The sequence below is a fragment of the Martes martes genome (assembly GCF_963455335.1).
Source record: "Martes martes genome assembly, chromosome: 9".
Taxonomy (NCBI): Eukaryota; Metazoa; Chordata; class Mammalia; order Carnivora; family Mustelidae; genus Martes; species Martes martes.
The window spans coordinates 128,243,343-128,259,010 of record NC_137896.1 but is presented as its reverse complement, the minus strand read 5'-3'; the positions used below and the strand labels follow the sequence as shown (position 1 = coordinate 128,259,010).

Here is a 15,668-nt window from a genome sequence, read left to right as displayed (position 1 = left end):
AAATCCAGTGCGTGGAAGTGTGTATGCAGAAGTCAGAGAAGCTCTCCCTGAGGAGACCGGAGACATGCGAGCAGAGACCCGGAAGAAGCGAGGACAAGTCACCTGGATATGGGGGTGAAGAACACGACAGGGGGAACACAGCAAGTACAAGGACCCAGAGGGAGAACTTGACGGGAACGTTTCAAGAACGGCAAGAAGGTCACGACCGGAGTATGCTGGGCAAAGCCAAATTTGGGGGAAAGAGGGCAGGGGGCAGGAGAGAAGAGATCAAGTCAAACCGCTAGTAGGGAAGACAGATCGCGGGTGTCCCTGTAGGACGGAAATCATAAAAACTTATTTGTACTCTGAGGAATGTGGCACGATCTGATGTATTTTTGAAGAATCACTCAGGCTGCCTCGTTGAGTCCAGACCGTAGCAGGGAAAAGAACTCGAGCAGGCGGACAAACAGAACACCACCGTCGAACTCTAGGTGAGACACCGGGAGAATTTAGACCAGGGCGGTAGCCGTGGTAAGAGTAAAATATGGTCCAATTCCAAGTGCACTGGGAAAGTGGAGCCGACAGGATTTCTTGACAGACCACCTGCGTTATGTAGGACAGAGAGGGACTGAGGGCGACAACAAGGGTTATGACCTAAGCAACTAGAAAGATGGAGCCGCCATGTTCTGACACAGGACACAGCCCGGAAGGAGCACCATGTTGGCCGGGGGCGTGTGGGATGTGAAAGTCAGAGGCTCACGTTGAACACGCGGAGAAGGAAGTCCGTCGCAAGAAAGGGAAGTACAGATGCGGGGCTGGCAGCCGCACGTACAAGCCCGGAACTCAGAAGACCAGGGCTCGAGCTGTAAGCAGGGACTCATCTGCACCAAGTTGATATTTAGAGTGATGATAATGGGTGCAATCATTCAGGAGTGAGCATAGCAGGGAAGAGACTGAAAGACTGAGACCCGGGGTATCCACCACTTAAGCTGGGGAAATGAGGAAGGACCAGCAAACACGATGAGACTAAGTGGACAAGGAGGCATAACGAAGACAACAGGTTGTCCCTGAAACAAGTGTGTATCCAAGGTCACTGGCAGGTCAAATAAGATAAAGGCAGATGTGACCCATGAATTTAGCGACAAGAGGTCACTGGTGATGCAAACACAAGCTGTTGTGATAAAACAGGGAGGAGAAAGAGACTTGTGGTGAGTAGGTAGAAGGTAACAGGAGAAAAAGATGAGGCCGCTGCTAGTGTAAAACAAAAGCAGAGGAAAGTCCCCCAGAAGAGTGCACATGAGCCCCTGCAGGACCAAGTGATCCTGTCCCCAGGCCTCCTCTTAAAAGAAAAGGGGGATGCCTGGGTGGCTCAATTAGTTAGGCAGCTGCCTTCGGCTCAGGTCATGATTCCAGAGTCCTGGGATCAAGTCCCGCATCGGGCTCCTTGTTCAGCCGGGAGCCTGCTTCTCTTTCTCCCTCTGCCTGCTGCTCCCCTTGCCTGTTCTCTCTCTCTCTCTCTCTCTGTCAAATAAATAAATAAAATCTTAAAAAAAAAAAAAAAAAGGAAAGGAAACTGTCGAATCCCCCAGAATTCACTGAAACTAAAAATATTATTTATAGAAAGTTATCTTTTCAAGTGGATTTAAATGGCAAGACTAATTAAAAAGTAAAAACCATAATTTCTTTGTTATGAAAAGAGTCAAAGAAACTTAAACAAAACAAAACAAATATGTTAGAAATGCATGAGCCCTATGAGGAAAGGGCGGGTTGAAAGAACAAAGCCGGGAATACCAACGGAGGCGTGAAAGGAGGCAGCTACCCTAAGCCTTTGTGAGGAGCGGAAATCTGTGACATAAGATTCTCTGAGCCAATCAGAATGACAGGTTGCACACTCCTGACCACCAAGCTAGCGACCAAGGAAACACATAATGCCACGAGCACGCCAATGGGCAGTGCACGTCCTCCTCTGGTCACCTGTGACCAGTACTGACTGACTGACTGACATGCCCGAGTGTTCTGAATCGTGCTGGTGCCGTGTTATCATCCAGCACGCGGACATCACAGATTACCATAAACTCAGGCTCCCATAGAAAACATTCCTTGGGGGAATTCCTGGGTGGCTCAGTGGGTTAAGCCTTGCCTTTGGCTCAGGTCATGATCTCAGGGTCCTGGGATCAAGCGCCACATCGGGCTCTCTGCTCAGCAGGGAGCCTGCTTCCCCCCTCTCTCTCTGCCTGCCTCTCTGCCTACTTGTGATCTCTACCTGTCAAATAAATAAATAAAATCTTAAAAAAAAAAAAAAAGAAAAGAAAATATTCCTTGGGCAACATTATCCCCCCCCCAAAAAAAAAAAAATTTAATGAAGACCTAGTCCGTTCCCAGTGATGTGCTGGCATCACGACAGTGGAGAAAGCAGAATCAGCACTTACACAAACTTAAGGAGGGCACGCCACAAGAAAACAGGAAATTCTCTACCTCTGGAGTCCATTTCTACCACTCTATCCCAGAGCAATGCTAGTATAACTATGCAAAATGTGTACATAAAAGGCTCAGTGCAGCTCAGTCTAAAATAGAGGAAAATCAAACACAATCTAAATGTTCAAAAACAAAGTAAAAGATAAATAAATCATTGTGCATCAAATGAACACTAACCCACCCTTACAGAAATGGTCTGTATATAATGAGAAAAGCGTATATCCACGACAAATAAGATTACAGGAAAAAAATTAGCTTCAAGTTATTATATGCAGTATGATTCCATTTTAGTTTATAAAACAAAATAATAATTCTTCAGGAGACAGACAATAGCCACACATCTCTTTATACTCAAAAAAAAAGTCTGGAACTTTTTTTTAATAAACTTAAATACGTTTTACCTCTAAGCAGTGAGATTCATGGTATAGGTAGAAAGAACGAAGAAAGAATTTCATATTAATTTATTTATGATTAAATTATTTCACATTTTTTAAAAAGTAGAAAAACCAAAGTTACTACAAATTCCCATGTACTTATCAAAAGTTAACAAATGTTAATATTTTATCACAGATATTTCACATTTCATTTTTTTTTTTACTGTTAGGAATAAAATACACCAAATAATGTCAATTATCTGAACCATGTCTCCTCTTAAAGGGATTCCTAAAATAAGAGCCTATATTAATTTTTGCAATTTAAAAAAAAATTATAAATTCCAGTTAAGATGGAGAAATGAACTCATGTTTCAGAGTGCTCACTCTGCTCCAAAATACTGAGGATAATTGATGAAAAGAGTGGAAAGGCACTCAAGTTCAATGGAATTCAACATCTGGGGGCTCAGAATTCCAATGCTGGCAGTGGTTGCCAGACGCTTCTTTCTAGAGAATTGTGAATTGAAAGGATCCCCGGTAAGAAGCTCAGACTCAGGGGCACCTGGGTGGCTCAGTGGGTTAAAGCCTCTGCCTTCGGCTCAGGTCATGGTCCTGGGGTCCTAGGATCGAGCCCCGTGTCGGGCTCTCTGCTCAGCAGGGAGCCTGCTTCCCTTCCTCTCTCTCTCTGCCTGCCTCTCTGCCTACTTGTGGTCTCTGTCTGTCAGATAAATGAATAAAATCTTTAAAAAAAAAAAAAGAAGAAGAAGCTCAGACTCACTGCCTGGGACTATGTATTTATGTAAAACTGTAAGTCTAGAGAGACAGAGAACTAAGGCAGGGCCCAAACCCTTCACTGGCCGCATGCTTTTATTTCTCACAGATCCTCAACATTACACAAGGGAGTCCCATGTCAAAAGCTACTATAGGACATGGTTCTAGACTGAAGCACCAAGGGTTTGGATTAAGGAAAACCACAAAACTACAGAATCCTTAGACAGGGTCTAGGGAGCTAAAAAGTAAACTGAATAGGACGTCTCCACAATGAGCTTGAAAACCAAAATTCCAAAACACCAAGTGAAAAGAGACGGTAACGTGATAATTGTAACAAAAATCCATTCCAGATGAAATGGTTTCCTTTAAAACTTCAAAATATTAATTTGTCTTTGTGCATACCAAACATGAGACTTAATATCCTTCAAGAAGGAACAAACTATCATAAAACATAAAACAAAACAAAGCAAAACAAAACAAAAACCATCCCATTGAACTAATTTTTATGTATGGTAAGAAATTCTAAATTCATCTTTTTAAATACAGATATTCCTCAAACTTATGGTTATTTCACACAAAAAGTGGTTTATTTTTACTTACTTTCCAATAAATGTAAGAGCTAAAACTATAAAACTCTTAGAAAAAAGCACAGGGATGAATTTCTGTAACCTTGAGTTAGGCACCAATTACTTAGCTACAATACCAAAAGCAGAAGCAATAAAAGAATATCGATAAGCTGGACCTCAGCAACATTAAAAGGTTTTGTATTTCTAAAGCTACCATTAAGAAAATTTTAAAAAATCAAGTCATACACGGAGAGAAAAATATTTTCAAATCATATACTTGAGAAAGGACTTATATCCAGAATTTAAAAAACAAAACACCACAACAAAACTCTTACAGCTCCATAAGCAGCAACATATAAAAAGATGTTCTTTATCATTAGTTATTTGGGAAAAGCATGCCAGAATGATAATGGGATATCATATACATCCCCGAGAATAGCTTTCAAGAAAAAGCCAGGTAATAAGTGTTCGTGAGAATGTGGAGACACAGGATTATTTTTTTTTTTTTAAGATTTTTTATTTATTCACTTGACAGCAGAGATCACAAGTAAGCAGAGGGGCAGGCAGAGAGAGAGAAGGGAAGCAGGTTCCCTGCCAAGCAGAGGCCCGACGTGGGGCTCGATCCCAGGACCCCGGGATCATGACCTGAGCCGAAGGCAGAGGCTTTAACCCACTGAGCCACCCAGGTGCACCAGGAATCTTAACTCCTCCTGGTGGGAATGGAAAATGGTGCAGCCCCTTTGGGAAACAATTTGGCCATTTCTTCAAGGGTTAAACACACATATACATGCAATCAGCAGTTCCACGCCTACCTACGTACACAAGAAATCAAAGCACATTTCCCAACAGAGACGTGTGCACCAATGTTCAAAGCAACATTATTCACAATAGCCTAAAAGTAGGAACAACCCAAATGTCCATCAACTGGTGAATGGAAAAAGAAAAGGTTGTCTCTGATACTGAAGGACAACTGCCATTTTGCTCACTTCTTGATATTTCTAAACAATCCTTTTATAAATTCAAAATCACTATGCTTAGCCCATGCCCCAGTTCTAAGCATTAATTAGTCCAGTTGTATAAATCTATATAGCCACTTAAAGTGTTCATAACAAGTTTTCCCACAGTGAAAATGATTTTTTAATGGGAACCTTATACATAATCCATTTCCAAATCTAATTAGATTTATCTGGGGGAAAACACCATTGGCTAAGTGATATAACAAATACTAGCTAAACAAACGTTAATACACTCTAAATGGTGGAATATTGCTACATCTAAAAAACATAATAACCAACATTAATAAGAAACTGGGAAACTGTAATTTTGGTAGTTATTCACAAAATATGCATTCTGTTCTATTTATAAAGTAATATCTTGTTCACGCGGACAATAGCCAATATCTTCAAACTTGTAGGCTCTACTTGAACTAATGCAAATGCTACTGTGGAGCAATTACACCTTTACTTTGCCTGGATATATAAATAAAAATTAGTATTTTCACAACTGAGTAATGAAAGTTTTGAGCATTAAGCAGGTTACACATATCATCAGCTCTCATTAATGGTTATAATTTAATGTGGTTATTATATCTACTGTTAATGTGTAACACGCAGCATCTTACAGCTAAGCACTGCATTTTAATCTAATAATAGTAGCTATAATATTCCAAAATGTGCTTTAAGAATCAAAGCTGTTATATGTTCATTGAGGGTTTGAATTTGCATTTCAGGAGATCAAGATTTCTTACAACTTGCTGAAAAAGGACAAACAAAGACAAAAAAGCTTTTAAGGAGCTACCAAAAAAAAAAAAAAAAAAAAGGAGAACGAGAAGGGAAAAAAAAGAATACTTTGGAAGAATTCTTTCTTTTTCCTTGCTAAGTAGAACACGTTAAAGCCGACTGGTGGTCTCTGTCATTTAATAAAGAGACTAATGGACAAATACACATCTACTTGCAGTGACACAGCATGTCCCATTCCACAGAAGCCATTAAAGGGCCAGGCTGACACTTTCTAATTCATTGTAGAAGGAGAAAACAGGAAACCCAAAAGTCACAAAGGCTTTTGCTGGATTTTATAAAGAAGGATGGGGATTCAGAATAATCTTACAGAGCTGAACTCAGCAGAAATACTTTGCAATTCTAAGCTGAAGAGAGAAATGATACAACCTTTACAAGGGCCAAAACGTAATAGGATCTCATTAGCTACCACAGCACAGATATGTGAATTAATTGGGAAATCCCTTTTATTTTTATTATAAAATCTATTTTCTAATTAATTTTTACCACAGACTAATCTTCATGCAGTGAAGCTTCCAAGTGAGCATTAACAAACATTTCCTAGGTGTTCACTATGTAACAACCACTCTCTACAGAGAGTACAGACATAAACAGCATACTTCCAGTTACCACACAAGAGCTGACACAATGACGTGAGAGTATGTGGGAGATAAAGAAGGATGAATAATTAGAGGACTCAAGGAAAATTTTCCAAAAGAAATGATACTTCAGACAGGATCAGGGGGTAAGAAAGACAACCAGAGCACAAGGCAAGAAGGGCAGCAGAGGGAGAAAGAAAACTTGCATTAAATGACACCAAAGGTGTGACGGAGCCAGAGAATGGTGGTGAATTCCGTAGGACCGGATCCCAGAGCATGTTTGGGAGGCATGAAAGAAGATGAGGCTAAAAAGAGACAGACAGAAGGATCAGAGATGTGGCTGAACCAGTGGAGAGGGACAAAAGGCTCAAAAGACACAAAACTTGGGATAAAGAAGGTGCCATTGAAAATGGGTCTTCAATTGGATCTTGAAAGGTAGTAAAACTGGCCAACTTCCTTCCTCCAAATAGATCAAACATTTCGGGACTGCTGGCCAATATAAGAGCTGCTTTGGATCCCACAGAGAAAACATCGGAGAACTTAATGTGCTTTCCTATCCAGTGAAGAAAACAAACGAACAAACCAAGAGTAATCAGTATGACTACAAGTCACGACATGCCAAAGACAAAACATGTCCACAACACCCCAGGCCCCTAGAAAAACGCTAGGGCTTCCCTCCAGAGGGAATGCAACAACACAGTCCACAGTCTGCAGCTGATGGCAGGAGGCAAGGCTCCATTCCGTGTCTGATCTTCTGCAACTGCGGTAGCCAGATGGTAGCCAGGAGCCTCACGTGGCTATGTCCATTTCACTTAATTAAGATTAAGTTTAAAAATTGATTCTTGAGGTGCCCTAGCCATATTTCCAGTACTCAACAGCACATGTGACTAGTGGCTGTGATGCTGAACAGTGGGGAGACAGAAGGTCTCCCTCACTGTGGGAAAACCTACTGGTCGGTGCTACCCCAAAGTCATCATCACAGAAGAACAGGAGAAAATTCCTTCTAGACAGAAAAGTCCCATTATAAACGACTCTGAGATCCTCAGATCACTAAGCACTGAACGAGGGTTACAGGGGTATATTCAATACGTTTGTCAAAGTGAATTTTAATATAAAAGAAAGAATTATGGCGTAGTCCGCTCTGCGCAAAAACTAAGTCACTCCATCAACTGATTCCACAGCTGAAGCTTTGTGTCAGATTTCCAGAAGTAACTATGTAGTACACAACCACAGATCAGTTGGGGAAAATGGATACAGCCAATTTAAAAGAAAAAAAAAAAGATAGGCGCAGCTCACTCATCACAATAGACATCTTCCATGATGAATGACATTTCACATTTTGAAAGCAAAGCTAACCATTTCAAGGAATCCTGTGGAAAACCAATCTATAAAGAGGGTTATCATCTCTTAATTGACCTTATTAGAATATTAAAAACTGGGCTACTTTCTTTAACCTAAAAAAGAACATGCTAATTTTATGTTGTTAGAAATAGTCATGGAGAGGGAAATGTCACAGAGCCAACAATGACCAAAAGGTGTCAGGGGGTGTGTACACCCTCCTTTGTCTCCCAGGATGAACTATCCTGAGGCAGGTCCATACTTCGGTGGTTCAGACAGACTATTATTTGTGAGAATGTCAACGAGGTGAGGGAAAAGGAGAAAAATCCTGTAGAAAATGGGCAAGAGAATGGAACAGGTACCTCAAAAAAGAGGATCTCTCCTGAGCTAATTCCACCTCGTTAGCAATGGGAAAAATGCAAATCAGGATCATAAATAAGCATCACCAAATACTTAAGAGAACAGGTAAAATTTTTTAAAAAACTAACAATGCCGAAGTGCTCGGAATAAACGGCAATCCCCAGTGCTGTTGTTGAAAACGCAATGGGTAAAACCGCTCTGGAAAATCATTTGCGGTTCCTGAGCGAGGCTGCAACTACGGACGTGTGCTAACATCCACCTCCAGGGTGGGGAAGCAGACGCCGGAGACAAGGCACGACCCGCTCAACAGCGACGTGCAGCACGTGATGACGCAGCTGACGACGAAACTGAACAGACCCCGACGCCAGTCCTCACTGGAACGCACTGGGAGATGCGCACAGGGCAGTCCTGCACTGCAACAAGGATAAATGTGTAAGAGTGTGGACGAGTCTCCCGAAGGATACGGGGGCGGCTACTTCTGATCCGTACAGAAACAGGTGAAGTTAAACCTCCACATGGGGAGAGGTGTGAAGGGGCATTAAAATTCCTTAAAACAAGAACAAAGGCCACAAAGACCTGGTGTCAGGACAGCGGTGATCTCTGGAAGGAGAAGGAAGGGCCAGAAATGAAAATGGGAGACGGTGTGTGGGGACGTGCGGAAGGCTGCTCATACACTATTTCTCTGGTGGCTTCATGGATACTGTCTTTGTGCTAATTTATTGAGTTGAACACTTTTGTGTACTTTTTTTTAAATGTATGAATGTTGCATTTGGCAAAACACACAAAAAAAGTTTGGAAGAAAAATGGTCTCTCCACCCCATCCGCAGGGCCAGGCGATGCCCAGCTCACTCCACTCCCCGGCCGGCTTCAATCTCCTCCCCCACGCACACGAACTCACCTCCTGCTGCACTCTACCAGTTACTGGTGAGACACTGATGCTCTCCCCGCCTTCTGGATGGATCTGGAAATTCACTTTTTGACAAAGAATCTGGAAAGAGAACGTGACCTACTATGAAGGAATTGTGTTTTTAAATTCACGGCATTTCACAATGTAGACTGGAAATTTAAAAATGACTCTTTTGAGGAAAAATCTGCTATTTCATAATGAACAGTTTTGGGGAACAGGCTTACTTCAGGACTTTCTGAGTACCTTCCCAGTTTCAGAACTGGGAACCAGAGGTGGAAAGCTGCTATACAACGTACGGAATGACAAGGACACGAAAATGAGAATTCCAGAAGCTCTTCCTATAGGCTTATATCCTGTATTGATCTCGTCCTGTATTTTTGCAACGAGCATTAACTCATCCTCAGGCAGATCTATCCTGTGAATTTTGGGAAATTCAGCATCTCCCCAACCAACACTCTTTCCCCTGCCATTTCCAAAAGGCCTCTAAAGAATGCTGTCACCACTAGTTTTAACTCCTATGATTTCAAATACATTTTACATGACCATTTCTTATGTTTTATTCTCAACATTAACTTCCCCCTTTGCATTCAATAATTTACTTCTTAATATTACTTCCTGTTTTTCTCATACTTGCCTTGGACCCTTTCTTCCTTACTATAATAAGCCAAAACCACTATTTAATATCGTAATATCTTCAAATCCCTTTTCACATAAGTGACAAGCTATTTTTCTTCCATAAATTAAAATTCTACTATTTTAAAAAATGATCACAAATCTCAGATCCACACACCCAGCAAAATACATTTCATACAGTTAGAGATTTACTTTACTGGGAGTGCTTACCTCTCTCTGGAGAGAGCTGCTAGCTGCCAAAAGAGGTTCAATGCTGCTTGGAGGGCAATGTGTCAAAGCAAAAGCCATGAGCTCCTGACGAGTGGCCAAGTCCTGGTAACTTTCGGATTGTCCTAACTGGCTACAAACATCCCAACTCTTAGAATAACCTGCAAAATTGGCAAGCAAAAAAAAAACTGATTTCCACAAGAAAAGTCTCCAAGCTGAGAGGAGAAATCCAATGGCTATCTGCTTAGGTCTTGTGTCACCAAAGCACAATTGTGGTCATTAGTGATATGTAACATTTTCATAACCAGAAATACATAAGGAACTAAAATAGGAAAGAAATATTAGACTTGTTTGTTATCCAGAAAGTTCAGCAATATCCCAGACATGTTTTTCTGATAAACTCTGCTTCATTTTAGAATACCTAGCAATGACTATAAATAATCGACTTAGCTTTGACGCTGAGTAAAAAGCTGGATATCTGACTTCGGAAGACCGGAGCGTATGGCCCAACACTGCTACTTAGCACTTGTGTGAGCTGGAGAGAGTTCCACGTGTCACACTTCTTCTACTACTACAAAGGGACAATAACAATGCTTTCCTCCTTCAGTTGTTGAAGGATTAAATAACATTTCTATTTAAAAGCACTCTGTAAACTACGAAGTGAGAAAAGGAAAATTACTATAGGCAGCCACATAGAATCATTCACTTTACAGAAGAGAGAGATCCAAGGACAGAGCAAAGCATACAGTCAGCCCTGGCTCCCAGCAGAGATCTTTGTCCTACACATTTATACTCTAGATTCATAAAATATGTTTTTATTTGTAGTTGAAGGAGTTCTAGTTTGAAAGAGTTTTGTTTGTTTTTTTTAAGTATCAAGTTCTACTTTGAAAGGTTTGTTTTTTCTAAGTTCAAAGGCGTTGGTCCAGAATAATTTCTCTAAATATATTAAGTAAAAATCTGGGTATTACACTGATGGGAATAAAATTCTTACAAAACTCTCTAAATAATTTTAAAGCAGTACACTGTTTTCTCAAAAACACCATCATTACTCTGAATTTAATGTTACAAGTCCAATATTGGTTAATAGTAATACTGGCTTATTAGTTAATATTAAATAATTATAATTAGCTAATATTAATTAGCTAATATTAATACTAACTAGTTACTATTAACATAGTATTACAGAATGTAGCTCTTTTATGAAACTGATTTTCTAATGCTGAGGTTATAAAGCACTGAGTTTTCCCCCCAGAGTTTTAAACATTTTCACAAAATGTATTGACAAAGATTCTCTCCTTGACCAAACATCGGTCAGGCTCCTTTGAAACCTCTTCACAACTAGGCCCACACCTTGGCCCACACTGACAGAGCCTGCATTGTCCAGCACTGGCGATAATCTTACAAGGCCCATTTAGAGAGAATCTCCCACCCTTGATAACTGATGACTATTGATGTCTGATCAAATTCCTCCTCTCTCATCCTTGAATTTGATCATCCAGGCCTGCCTTCAGCAAGAATCTTGTTAAGTCAGATCAGCAAGAATCCCACTGAACTTGATGTCTCATGGAGTTTTACATCCACTGACCCCTCCCTATGCTCCTTGGCTTTAAGTCCCCAGCTGTCTTTTCTGTATTTGGAGTTAAGTCTGACCTCTCACACCTACTGAAATACTTTTAACATCTACTGCAAAAGTCCTAAATAAAGTCTTCCTTACCGTTCTTAAGAAATGTCAGAATAGTATTTTTCTTTAACAGTACACATATAAAAAGCGCAATGCTCCTAAACGCACAGCTCCATGAGTTATCATGAGGTGAAGCACGACATTTTTAACCACTCGCCATGAAAGTGCACAGACAGTAGGTAAAAAGATTGCTTGGGCTTTCATATACTCAGACACAGCCACAGAAAGCAGATCATTTAGTAGACAGTCTATGATAAGGCAACATCACTTCCAACACCACTGGGGAATACCTTCTTTCATAGTGAGATTATGCCACCAAAAAATCTGATCTTCCAGAGACCAGACTTTGAATTTCCATATAGAAAATTTTAGGATCGCATACTACTTCCTATTTTCTCAACATCAGTTTGAAAAGCCCTATGCTATCCCTTTAAAAACAAAGACTAGAGATATTAACTACTCATGAATTATAGATACTTCAAAATGTTTAAATTTTCTTTTATATGACAAATACATGAAAAGGCATTAAAATATTTTACATAAAAGCGTTCTTAAAATTATGAGCATATTTTTATTAGGCAACAGAAAGCAACCAAAATCTCAGCTAAAATGTAACTCCAAGCCCATTAAAGTACTTATATTAATATATAAGCACATGGTATACATACTGATCAGGGCTCATAAAATGTTTCTCATGTCTTTTGAAGAAAATGTAGCTGGCTTCCCAATCAGGCCAATTGATTTCAGAAGAAAGCTTTTCCATTATTCATCATGTAAAAAGGACCTGAGCCAAGTGTTAAGTAATTTGTCTATTTCACCTGTGGCCATCAGCTCCTGACAATGCACACTGGCTGCTTTGTAGTCATGGAAACGAAGTGCTTGCTCTACTAGAAGGATCAGAACCTGTCCACGCCTTTCCTCTGGGTCTTCACCTGTAAATACATGCAAATCACTTAAAGATCGTGGCAGCATCAATTGATAAAAGAGCTCATTAACATTGTGTTTCTAATTAATTAAAAAATAAATGGTAGAGCTTAGACTGATTTTTTAAAAGATTATAGGACAAATGTCACAGCAACTTTGACCTTCCAATCTATTTATTAATCCTGGAATTAGCTTTCAGTCTCCTAAGAGATCAATGACTAGTATCAGCCCCAGACCAACCATTCCAACCTAAGTGCGTAGAGAAAAGTTTTCCTCCCAACAAGAACTTGAAAGTTTGGGGCACCTGGGTGGCTCAGTGGGTTAAGCCTCTGCCTTCGGCTCAGGTCATGATCCCAGGGTCCTGGAATCGAGCCCCGCATCGGGCTCTCTGCTCAGCAGGGAGCCTGCTTCTCCCTTTCTATCTGCCTGCCTCTCTGCCTACTTGTGATTTCTCTCTGTCAAATAAAAAAATAAATAATCTTTAAAAAAAAAAAAAAAAAGAACTTGAAAGTTTTTGTTATTTCCTCTTTTATATTATGCCCTTTGAATGTTCTGTTTCTAATTATAATTAATAAATGACAATAACAAGGTGGGGAGACTTACACAGTAAACTGGAGAGAATTTTATAGTTTCTCTAACGGTACTACCTTTTATTTATCCTCGTAACCATCTAGGCTCTAAGAACACATAGCAAAATTCAGTTTACGTTAATACAAATATCTTAATTTTCTCAAGACTCTTGGACGTCAGCTTAGATGTTATGTCCTTCTCTGACATCTCTACATAAGATTTCTTCACAAGAAACATGTGGTTTAGGTGTCCCTCTTACATGTTCCTTTACTTTTCATTCTGTGAATACCAATTTATTGAGATTATCATCTTAAAAATCTACATCTTCTATCAGAATTTAAGGTCTCTGAAGACAGGGATTCCATCCTTGTTAAACTTTCGGTAGCTGGCATCAAGTCACACACATAACTGGGGCTCAAAAAAATATATCCTCAGTGAAACGAGTAGAGATTCTATCCAGAATGTGATTTTCAACTATAAGACAAATAATTCAAAGTTACAACATAAACACAATGTGTATACTTGAGACTAAAAAAAAAAAAAAGGAAAACATGTTTTATATTTTAATGAGGTAAAGAAACCTTAAAATTATTTTCAATATTAAAAAAAAAAAAGAAGAAGAAGAAAGAAAGAAAATACCCAATGGCCCCTGCATTTTTTGGCTACAGTGTGGTTTGGAAGAAAAAATGTATCACAGAAAGGTCTGAAATCAGTTTAAAAATATGTCACCATTAATCTCCAACCTGTACTGCATAGGTTTAAATAAAATCCACATATTGGCCTCAACTAATCGAAAAAGATTTTTTAAAAAATGAAAAAACACTATGATTCATAATACTATTATTAGAATAACAAACCCATGTTCTGTAACACTGGAAATGGAATATGTAAAAGGTTTCTCAATAATAAATGCACATACCACACTTAATATAAAACCTATTTCCTAGATAATACTCTTGAAATGTTTTCATTTATTCAGAATATCTAAATCAAAAATGAAAAGGGCCAGGGGCGATTCTTTTTTTCATGATACAACTTGACTAGGTTGCAAAGGTATTTTTGCAGATATAATTAAATCTCCTAATCAGCTAACTCTAAGTAACGGGTCCACTGATTACCACCATCCAACAACCAAAAAAAAAGGAAAAAAAAAAAAAGGAGGAAACAAAGAATAAAAGATTCAGGGTGCCTGGGTGGCTCAGTGGGTTAAGCCTCTGCCTTCAGCTCAGGTCATGGTCTCAGGGTCCTGGGATCGAGCCCCGCATCAGGCTCTCTGCTCAGCAAGGAGCCGGCTTTCGCCTCTCTCTCTGCCTACCTCTCTGCCTACTTGTGATCTCTCTCTGTCAAATAAATAAATAAAATCTTAAAAAAAAAAAGAATAAAAGATTCAAAGTGAGAAAATTCTTAACTATGAAATCTTCAATAAATTATTTATTCCTATTTCCTCACATTCTAAACAAGTGTCATAACTCTGCTATAAGGGACATAGTAAGAAGTAACAGGTAAGTATAAAAGCATAAAACAAGATTATTGTCATTAATATAAACTTTTTTTTTTAGATTTTATTTATTTATTTGACAGAGAGAAATCACAAGTAGGCAGAGAGGCAGGCAGAGAGAGAGGGAGAAGCAGGCTGCCCGCTGAACAGAGAGCCCAATGCGGGGCTCGATCCCAGGACCCTGAGATCATGACCTGAGCCGAAGGCAGAGGCTTAACCCACTGAGCCACCCAGGTGCTCCCATTAATATAAACTTTTATATGAAACTTAGGTAAGTATAAAAGCATAAAATGAGGATTACGGCTGTTGTTAATATAAACTTTTATAGGAAGATGGGTTAGTCACCCCGATCTCCAAAGTTCAAATATTGAACTGCTTTTAATTCTAGAAAGTTCCAAACTGAACAGGTGAGTAAATGGGAAAACGTAACAAAAATATAGTCTATAAAATGATCTAGGAAAATATTACAAACGAAACAAAGCAAAATGAATTCTTAACGGTCAAGAGTATGGCCTGACAAGACATCTATTCGAGAAAATGATTCAGATATTTAGTTTGAAAAACAGAAGATTAATGGTGGCATAACAAGGCTTTGAGTATATGAAATATAATTTAAGCTACGTCCATAAATTCTCTGCCACTCCTTTCTAAAGATGGCGCTCATTGCCCCTCCCCTTGATGGGGGCTGATTAGTGATTTACTTCTAAGAGAATAAGGTGGACATGATGATGTGTGACTTCCAAGACTAGAACATATAGGACATTACAGCTTCCTCCTCACTCTCTCATGGCTCAACTGCTTGAGGCGCAATTAGGTGTCAGGTTGACAGAACAGTTAAGAAACCCTGTGGAGAGGTCCATGTGGCAAGGAACTGATGCCTCTTCCCAACAGCCAGGAAAAGACACTGAGTCTCCTCCAACCACCCAATAAGTAAGCCAGCTCAGAAGCAGATCATCCAGGCCCAGTCAAATCTTCAGGTAGAGCCCATGCATACTTCCCTTAAACTTGAAAGGG

The 15,668-nt window shown here is 39.6% G+C and overlaps 1 protein-coding gene across 1 annotated transcript in view; it reads right to left on the bottom strand.

Annotated features, from left to right (window-relative positions):
- NBAS (NBAS subunit of NRZ tethering complex) overlaps window positions 1–15,668 on the bottom strand; it is a 319,994-nt gene that overhangs the window by 135,494 nt on the left and 168,832 nt on the right. Inside the window, exons 33-35 of the mRNA XM_080813961.1 lie at window positions 12,481–12,594; window positions 9,985–10,142; window positions 9,133–9,222 (exon numbers count right to left, since the gene is read on the bottom strand). Of these exons, the coding sequence (XP_080670087.1) occupies window positions 9,133–9,222; window positions 9,985–10,142; window positions 12,481–12,594 (362 nt within the window). The remainder of the gene's footprint in view (window positions 1–9,132; window positions 9,223–9,984; window positions 10,143–12,480; window positions 12,595–15,668) is intronic.